General features: G+C 36.7%; 1 protein-coding gene across 1 annotated transcript; it reads left to right on the plus strand.

The window, feature by feature from the left end:
* Positions 1 to 632: 632 nt before the first annotated feature.
* Positions 633 to 9,897, plus strand: LOC146480654 (putative tRNA N6-adenosine threonylcarbamoyltransferase). The gene is made up of 13 exons (XM_085109812.1): positions 633 to 845; positions 962 to 1,022; positions 3,119 to 3,177; positions 3,638 to 3,909; positions 4,244 to 4,293; positions 4,448 to 4,526; positions 5,213 to 5,278; positions 5,813 to 5,846; positions 6,342 to 6,398; positions 7,192 to 7,218; positions 7,363 to 7,411; positions 7,848 to 7,946; positions 8,766 to 9,897. The coding sequence occupies exons 1-13, from the start codon at positions 731 to 733 to the stop codon at positions 8,809 to 8,811; spliced, it is 1,014 nt and encodes a 337-aa protein (XP_084965938.1). The 5' UTR covers positions 633 to 730; the 3' UTR covers positions 8,812 to 9,897.
* Positions 9,898 to 10,173: the final 276 nt, after the last annotated feature.

A 10,173-nucleotide genomic window follows, 5' to 3' on the forward strand; every position in this document is an offset into this window, starting at 1 on the left:
TACGGAGCAAACTATTTTCAGTCACCGTTTATGCCAACAGACCAGGGACACCCATTTAATAGGGACCAAATTTTGAAAAGGAGTGTACTTTTGAAAAGTGGTTCTGTGTTTGGAAGGACCACCGTGACAACGGACTCCCTGTAGTAAACGATCTAATCAGCAACAAATTGTAGAACAAATCTGAATGCAAAAAAGAGCAAGGCTGATTTATCGGTCAGGGAAATTTATTTTTCCAATGATATTTCGAAAGGTGTGGCCTTTCTTCTTCAGGGTATTTTACTGAACTGACCCTATGGCAAAAAACGTTACAATTTAAAACACAAGGGGATGCAACTGGATACGGCCGTAATAACATAAAGCTAAAGCAACAACTGAACAAAAGGTTGCAATTTGAAATTTGAAAGAGTAACTTGCCTATAGGCGTCAACAAAATAGCTAATGTTACAACGTAGAAAACGAAAGCGTAAAACGTAAAAATAAGAAATTTGAGAAGCAACATGGCATTGGTCTGGAGAATGAAAAGAAGGAAAAGACGGGAAAAATCATTTTTCCCGTCTTTTCCTATCCATTCTTTCTTTTTTTCAATGTGAGTTACCCGAGTTACCCATATTCCATTGCGCAGGGATGGAAAAAAGACTGGGCACTGGTGGAAAAACAAGATGGCGGTTTGAGAGTGATTGGAAAGCTTTTGGATATTTTCTGCTTCATCTTTCAATTTTGAAGTCTCACCATGACAATTGCCATTGGATTTGAAGGTAGCGCAAACAAACTAGGCATTGGTATAATCAAAGATGGCGTTGTTCTTTCCAATGTGCGAACTACGTACATCACACCACCCGGGCAAGGTCAGTGCGCGTGGGCAAATTTGCGACAAAACAACTATTTCTACGGCTTGTAATTTCAAGTGGAAGACATTATTGTACTCTTCGAGTTAATTTATCTATGGGAAATCTCGTTGTAGGGTTCTTACCAAGAGACACTGCAAAACATCACCGTGAAAACATCATTGATATTTTGAGAAGGTAAGTCTTATGTACTATACCTGGGTACCGGCATGAAAGGAAGAGGACTTTGAAAAGTTCCCATTTGCCCCTCTTGGAGGGGGACATAGAGTAATCGAAGTTGAGAAATTGCGAGAGAGTCATCACAAATAAAAACGGCACTAAGGTTACCCTATACCTTCAGAGGTGTTCCGCATCCAAGCGATGTAGCGCGTCCAATTTAAACTGTAGGTACCTGAACCCCTATATCAAATTAAAGCTTATAGAGCTGGCTACCAAACTATAACAAGAATTTTGAAATAAAATAAATTGTCGAATTTTTCACGACCTCTAAATGCGAGCGTCCGAATCACCTTTTTACAGCGGTTACCAATAACACGCGACCTACGGCATTCAAAAGAGTCGGATAAAGTTGCGTTTGGTGGACGTCAATCAAAGAAAAGCCGTTGAAATTATTTTGAATTCTGACAAGATTCCAAGGTAACCATGCAAGAAACTAAGAATTTTATCTCGCAGAGAAGGTAAACTTAACATATTTAAATTGATTTTCCAGCCCGATCAAGCGCAAATAAAAGGTTTCAAAAATTTCGATTTTCACTGCACGTGATAATTTGCTCACTTGTACGCATCGCTGATTTAATTGTCAGGTGTAGCGATTTCAAATGTTTCATAAAAAAATACGACTTCGTCTAAACAATGCGCATTTTTTAGATAATCTGTCTTGGAAATCAACTTTCATAAAGTTTACCATCCGTCAGTGGATAAAACTTTCAATTTCTTCGTTCTGTTGCCTTGAAATTTTCTCGGAATTCAAAACAATTTCAACGGCTTTTCTTTGATTGACGTCCACCAAAACGCAACTTTATCGGAGTCTTTTGAAGACGATAGGTCGCGTGTCATTGGTAACCGCTGTAAAGCTACAAGTCAAAGCGAATTATGTTTTTTGCTAATTTAATCTTCTCCTCAGTTTCCGGACCCAAAGCTCTAAAAAAACGTGTCTGTAGAACATTTTCGAGATAGGCTGAAAAAAATAACATATAGAGTGATCGTACAAAAATCGCTCTTGGAGAAAAAAATTTCGGAAGAAGAAATTCGAAGAAACCTTTTTTGTTGTTTATATGTTAAACTAGCTACTGTCCAAATTTGAAGGCAAACGAACAAATTCCCTTTGAGTTTTAGCTCTTTGAAGTGGCTCCTCTAAGTGAAAAAAATTGATTCCAGAAAACAGCGCTAAAAATTTGGCAATTCATTTTATTTCAAAATTCTTGGTTTAGTTTGATTGTCAGCTCTTCAAGCTTTAATTTGATATAGGGGTGTAAGTGTCTACAGTTTAAACTGGACGCGCTACATCACTTGGACGCGAGATACCTCCGAAGACACCTCTGAAGGTGTAAGGTAACCTTAACAGCCAGGCCATTTGACGTGTGCAGTTAACTCTTGCATAATGGACACCCTGCTATTAAGGACAGGAGCTTAATCCCTAGCTGAAGCTACAAAGAAATGTAAGGAAATAGTCCTCCTGCTATTACGGACTCCCACTACTACAGAAATGTGGACTCTTCATGTGGTCCCAAACTAACATTTTTATTGTTTTACTTTTGCCATGTATATTATTCCCCTTAATATGGTGGCATTTGTCGTATTATCAATGAGAAAACTTTAGAACTGGATTCTTATGTCACAATTTTTGCTTTGGTGAACAGGATGTGAGAAGGGACTGAGGGAGATGAAGGAAAGAAATTATGCATTATCATAATCAACCTTTATCACAGTAATTTAAAACTTTGATGTGGGCCAGGTAACAGAAAACCACTGAAACTGCTGGAAAGAGCAGCTTAAAATTTGCAAAAGGTCAAGTTTGAGGGACAGTCAAGATTGTCTTTTAAAATAGTGAAGATGTAGTTCCACCAATTCAGGGATTTTTGCATCTACATTTGTATGAAGAAGGACAGGCAAACTTTGCCTGTTTCCTTACAAATGTCCATCAAATGTTCAGTCTTAATGAAACTATTAATATCTTCGCTATTTTAAAAGACAAGACTCTCAAATTTGGCAAAATTACCTGGCCAACATCATAATTTTAAATTTTCCTAATGAAGAATGATTTCTTCTTTTAGATCTTTGAAAGAGGCAAACATTACACCCCAGGAGATTGATTGTGTCTGCTACACTAAAGGTAAATATTACATTGTTGTCAATTTAATCAAGTCTGAGATCAGCCCATGAAATAATGGTAGTGACACCCAGGCTTTTCTCCATAGTCATGTGTCTTTGCTCCATTAGAACATTAAGATGAATTCCAGAAAATCCAATATTAACATCTTGATATTAATCATAAACATGGGGAAAACCAGTAAGGAGAGAAGTCTGTAGCCAGCAAGCAGACATAATATTATTTGGCAACTAACTACAGTGAAGGTGACTGGTTGCCCAAAGTTGTCAAAAGACGGCAGATATGAGAGACCTTTTAATTTTACAACAGGCCATTTTCCTTCAAGAGCAGGCTTCATTAACACCTATACCTCATACACCTATCTCCAAATCTCAAACTCTGATTGTCCTCTCAGAAAATAATGTCTGCTTTAATATTTAATGTATGCTGTATTAATTTATAAGAGCTTGTTTGTTATCCCAAGGTCCTGGTATGGGAGCCCCTCTAGTGTCTGTAGCAGTTGTCGCCAGGACAGTTGCTCAACTATGGAAGAAGCCTATAGTGGCTGTCAATCATTGTATTGGACACATTGAGATGGGTCGACTTGTGACGGGTGCAGTTAACCCTACTGTCCTGTATGTGAGTGGCGGAAACACCCAGGTCATAGCATACTTGCAGCGACGCTATCGTATATTTGGAGAGACTATTGATATTGCTGTTGGCAACTGTCTGGATAGATTTGCAAGAGTGCTTAAGGTACTGTTAAAGACAATAATTAAGTTTGCATCTTTAATCTTTTTAATTTGTGGACTTAAAGGTTTTCTTGATGGTCTGTGGCATTCATCACCATGCAAACTTTGAAGCTCCAAACTCAAGTAATGAAATTGCATTTTTCATTATCATCATTCGTTGCGGGAGACTTCTTAGAGAAGCTGCAAGTTTAATTCAACAGGATGTTAAGTTATTAAGGTTTCACTAATTTAAACAATTTGTATTTTATGCTAAATTTTGTTGGTGGTGATTGTGTTGCCCAGTTTTTTATTCATTTTTTGCTTGTCATTAATTCTATGTGTTTACTTTGTGTACTTAGCTTTCAAATGATCCAAGTCCTGGATATAACATAGAACAAATGGCTAAAAGGTACAAAATATTAAACAAATGAGTCAATCAATAAGTAAATAGATAATTTTTCTATTGTCCCAATATTATTGTATGCATTTTATAATTCTTGCAGTTTGACGTAATAGGGAATAAAATGTTAAGTTCTGGTTTATTTTGACATATTTTTTCGCAGGGGAAAGAAGCTTATTGAATTGCCTTATACAGTAAAAGGAATGGATGTGTCATTTTCAGGAATTCTGTCATACATTGAAGTAAGGATTTAGCTATGATTATCTGATTAAGATTTCTAATTCAAGTAGTTGATTATCACTGAAATGCCAACAGTTTTAACTCAGCAGTGCACATTACCTACTGTCATTATTATTCAGACTTTCAAAAATGCAGAAGTTTCAGGGAGAGAGTTGATAAGATTGCCATTGAGAAAAGGATTTGTGATTACTTATTTCCTCCTCTCATAGAGAGGAATAGAGCTAGAGATTAGATGCCTCCATTTCACTTAGTGCTTTTCAGTCCTTTTCCAAGACTGGTGCAGTGCACCGAGGTAAAACAGAAGGGGTTGTGGCTTTTGAAAGAGTTAGCCTGATATTTTGTTATAAAGCAGCTGTCGATTGATTTAATAATCAACCCATCCTGTTGTTTGGCCACAGTGCTTCTCCATCGTACTATAGGCTCCCCTATGTTGCGTAAATTCCTGTCAGGTGTCTATGGGTTCTAAACGATCACAGTAAAACTAACCTTACAACTGGCAATCAGTGGTTTTGACTTAATAACCAAACATAGACCTTTCAGAAGTCTGGGATCTCAGATTACTTCATTTTTGTGTAATCTGCATTTTGATTACCAATCGTAAACTGCTGTACAGTGTATCATATTGTCAAGATCTGTTCATTGAAAATAATAATATTTAAATAAGTTATGGTGTTGTTTCATTTGTCAGAGCATGGCTCCTAAACTGCTGGCCTCTGGAGAGTGCACACCAGAGGATTTATGTTTTTCTCTTCAGGTAAGAAGTGTTTGCTAAAATCATGGCCATGTTTAAAATAACAATGAGGTACAAAAGATCCTTGAGATTAGGGTGGCACATAGGAGATAAAGTAATTGAGAGCATTAGATTTCCCCACTGAATGTGTTATGGTTTCAGATCACATACTTGGATATCATGACTGCGTTGATTAGGTAATTACTCAGGGCCTAATGATGAAAACTGAGATATATTCCCTACAGCTTACAGTTTGTTTAAGCACCAAGTGTTGCATAGGATACAAAGGGGGGAGGAAGGTCTGCCTTGATGGCTGATTCTATTTTTAATAATTATTAATAGTTGAAATGTGCTTGACTGTATGCTTATGACAGGTACCTTTTAATCCAAATTGTCACTTTAGGAGACTTGTGTGTTTGTGTCAAAGAGGTGTTAATGTATGGTAGTCAAGGCTATTTGTGGGTCCTTCAGTCTGCCATACTGTAAAATTATTTAAGGTTTGTGTACTGGTCATTTTTCCACTTTAATTGTTTCCATTCTGATAATTTTTGTTCTCAGGAAACAGTTTTTGCTATGCTGATCGAAACAACAGGTACTGAGTTCTTCTTCATGTTTGTTGATTTAGCTTGCCTACAGGAACTAGGTAGCTTTCCCCACACGTTACTACAGACTGCTCCCTGGGGGAGCAGGGATGCCACAGTGGTAAGAGCACTCACCTCCTACAAATGAGGCCTTGGTTCGATTCCTGGACTCAGCGTCATGTGGGTTGAGTTTGTTGTTGGTTGTCATTCTTGCTCCACAAGGCTTTCCTTCGGCTACTCCAGTTTTCCCCTCTCCTCAAAAATTTCCAAATTCCAAATATTTGACCTAGAGAGTGTCCTCAACTAGTGCTCTGTGCTAAAGACATTCATTTGACACTTGAATAAAGTGATATGTTTATTATTTTAGGCAGCTATTTTGTCATCATTTTGATGACTGATGGTTAGTAAATAGCCACAGCTTTAGCCAAAGAGAGGTCACTGTTCACAGACTCATGGAGGCTATTTGCACTAAGCTTTATTACTTGACGTATTTTTTTTTGTTGCAGAAAGAGCAATGGCTCACTGTGGTTCAGATGAAGTTCTCATTGTTGGTGGAGTGGGATGTAAGTGAATCCTGTACTCACTGCTAGATGTACCCTTGTTCTATGAATTCATGACTTTAGGAAATTTTGGGGTGTGCAGGTTGTCTAAAAGATCTGATTCAAGTCAAATGGAACCAGGAAAAAGGTTGTTAATTTATTGCATCTTCCAATATCATTGACCAGGACATAATATTGTACTTATACAGGTACTTATAATAGGTTGTTTTGATTTAATGTTCTCAAACTCATTAAAACAAAGGAAATCACTACCGTGAAGGAGGTTTCGAAATGTTATCATAAAATTTTGTGAACTTTTGCTTTGAATTTTTCCAAGAATTATCAATAGTTTGAGAAGCTATATCAAACACTGGAAAGATTTCGAGTGTTTCCTCCTATTTCCAAACGCCTCGAAGTTGGTTAAAAAAAACTCGGCTGCACCTCGTTTTTCCAACCTACTTCTCGGTGTTTGGAAATCAGAGGAAACACTCTTCCTCGTGTTTGATCTATTACCAGAAGCATTGATTCTCAAGTCAAAATAAACTCAGAAAAAACTCTGAGTCCTGCCAATGGGAGTTGTTTGACTGTGTAGTTTGGATGCTTTGCCATCAAGCTATGTGGGTCTTGTGATGAGCGATGCAATACATGTGTATAACTGAGTTCAAATGTGTGACACATGTTCCGCTGAACACCAAGGGTCAAATGCAAGAAAATTTTTTTTAAATTTTATTTTGACTTGAGAATGCTTATTCTTTGATTCATTTATCCAAGTCACCATCTCACTTATTGTGTGTTTTTTGGATTATTTTTTCATTAGGTAACAAGAGATTACAAGAAATGATGGGTAAACTGTTACAATATTATAATATAATTGTTTGAGGCACATGTTTCTTCAAGGAAGACAATAACTATTTAAGTGTTGATTTTTTGTGGTTGTTGTTGTTGTTTTTTCTTTTGTCCATTAATGTATCTTTTTTGGGTGTTGCAGGTATTATGGCAAAAGAGAGAGGAGCCAAACTTTATGCAACTGATGAAAGGTAAATGTAATGCTAGGTGTCAAGGGATATGATTTAGGCTATCCTAAGGCTTTTCTTTGCTACATTTAGAGTGGTCAATTGGTATGTCAGAATTTTTAAAAAAGCTTGAAAAAAACGGAGCTCAGAGCGGTCTGAAACCAGGAGGTGCAGTAACCCAGTGTCATCTTTCATCATGAGCTATGGCCTCAAAACCAAGATTGAATGGCAAAATGATCAATGGTTTGGCCCATGTATTTCTGGCACTCTATACTAAAAGCAAACATGGGTGACTTTGCTTAATCCTGTATTGAAGTATGTAAGACAGTCTTTTTTTTATTAAGACCCCACACAAGGGTATTATGTGAAGTTTTCTAAGTACAGGGTGTTCACTAATACAGAGTGTTTTGCTGTTATGTAGTTCCTTTTAAATATGGGTTAATTTTTGTTGTTTTTTTAGGTTTTGTATAGACAATGGTGTAATGATAGCACAAGCCGGCTGGGAAATGTTCCGATCAGGTTATGTCACTCCCCTGGAGGAAACCACTTGCACACAGAGGTATGCAGAAATTTTCATGCATTTTGGAAGATTTGTAGCCTGTGAACGCAAAGGTGTTTCTGGCTGTCGCTTGACAGCCGGAAACAAACAAACACCAAAGACATCACAGAACACAGGTCACTTGCACTCAAAAATATATAAATAAAATATTGTAGTTAGTTTACAGACATATTAGTGATGCACTACCAATGTCTTTCTCTTCCACAGATAAATACTAAATAATTAAATAATATATAAAATATTATAAGATATTTCAGGGTTGCATTTAACAGCAAGTTTTATGCCTGAATCTATCTTCAGGGGAGCAAGATGTTTTTAGTTATTTTTGACAGAATACATTCAAATAGAAGTGGTTGAAAACTTCATTTTTAGGTCACATTTCAACACAATACACTGTTTAAGCTATGATATTTCATTAAAACATTCTCCAGAGAAGCATGCCCCAGGCACCCCCAGAGGCTTGCACCTTTGGAGCTCACAAGTCAGTTGAGCTGTGGAACAAATTTCAATAATGTTGCATCTGTTATCTCAATAGTACCCACATCCATGTGCGGTGGAGACATGACAGTTGAATGTATAATTTGAAAACTGAATATGTTGAGGAACCTGAGAATTTACACTAGCTAGTCAAGATGTTAATTAAAACTTCTTTGTGGGAAGGCAGCCCATTTCAGCAAAATACTGAACAGTTAGAAACACATTATACTGTTTTGATGTTACCAGTAGTGATTTTTAATAAAAGCTGGCTGGCTTTGGGGGATTTAACTCAGCTTGTTTTTTCAAGTCTTGTACTAAAGATACCTGTCATTCTTTTGACAGATATAGAACAGATGAAGTTGAGGTAACTTGGAGAAGTGACAGTTGATGCTAAGTGCAACATTTGAGAGCAATGTACAGATATTTTGTAGACCTATAAAATTGAAAACAAGTAGCATAATGCACTTCACGCACATACTTGAGATAGACACAAAGTGGCCACTGATATTAAGCATTTGACGTACATCTTTTTGTCTTGAAATCAAAATTACTTCAGGTAACCCCTCTTTTCGCACAGAGACTGGTTATCGTGTAACAAACTTAGTTACAAGTTTAATGTTTGAGCAAAACACTAAATAAACAAGAGTCAGATAGCTAATAAGCTATTTCTTGTTCATTTAGGATTTTGTTCAAAAATTAAACATGCAGCTAAGTTTTAATGTTAAGGCAATAAATGCGCTTACACTAGTCTTGTTGAAAACCCTTCTTTTATTGGCATTTTCTGTCAAGATGTTTTTCAAAATTAATGTATAGAGTATTTTCACATGACGTCACGGCAGCCATGGTGGTGTCCCAAAACAAAGAAATGGCGGCCATGTTGGTGTCCCAAAGTAAACCTCTGGGAGTTGAACTCTATTTTTAGGCAAATACTTTCTTTTGTTTCAGTAAACCAATATGGCCGGTAGTCACGTGAATGAAAACAGTCTATTTTATGCTTATTGGAATTTCTACTGACAAGAACTTAATTAGGTGAATTGTAATAAATTAATTTTGTTAGGTAGTAACAGGAGGTAGTTTTCGAATATTAGCAACATGATACACTGGAATGGTTTATTCCTACAGTCGCTTTAAAACAGAATGTCTGATAGCATTCCAAAAATGAATTAGGATCTAAAAGACTTTGTGGATCATTCATCACAAGATTTTGATTTACTTGAAATGAAATCATCAGTGAGAGGAGAGCTAGAAAAACAAAGCTAGATAAGTGAAGTTCAATCTGTAAAATTCAAACAGTCAAGTCTGTTCTCAGTACTTGTGAAAGGAATCTCTAATCAGGAACAGACAAGCAAGTAGATAGATAAACACAGACCAGGTCCGGGATGATGATCAACCAAATCAACCCTTTTGAAATAGAGAATGATACAGTTACCTGTATTTGCAAGATACACAATTTCTCTTTAAGTTTTCAACTCTCCACACTACGGAAGCTCAGAGTGAGAATTTACACAGGGACCCCACAAAGTGAAATGATGGATTGATACCTCTGCAGAGACCACTCAACTGATCCCTTGAACCTCCAACAACCCGGGCCCAGTTGTTCAAAAGTCATTTAACGCTAATCCCTGATTAAAAATTAACCAATGTTTTCATCTCACTTGTTAAAAATGATTTTAAAAGGTAATGTTAAGCTAATGGTAAAGAAAAGTTTAATTCTAAATTAAGAGACAAAGATCTTTTTGAAGAATCTTTA

The sequence above is a fragment of the Pavona decussata genome, unplaced genomic scaffold (genome assembly GCF_977016875.1).
Source record: "Pavona decussata unplaced genomic scaffold, jaPavDecu1.1 SCAFFOLD_53, whole genome shotgun sequence".
Lineage (NCBI taxonomy): Eukaryota > Metazoa > Cnidaria > Anthozoa > Scleractinia > Agariciidae > Pavona > Pavona decussata.

Excerpts from the sequence above, each read along its gene's own strand:
- LOC146480654 (XM_085109812.1), top strand. The coding sequence starts at position 731 with ATGACAATTGCCATTGGATTTGAAGGTAGCGCAAACAAACTAGGCATT. Across the intron at positions 3,910-4,243 it reads GATTTGCAAGAGTGCTTAAG|CTTTCAAATGATCCAAGTCC; the intron begins GTACTGTTAAAG and ends TTGTGTACTTAG. Across the intron at positions 4,294-4,447 it reads ATAGAACAAATGGCTAAAAG|GGGAAAGAAGCTTATTGAAT; the intron begins GTACAAAATATT and ends ATTTTTTCGCAG.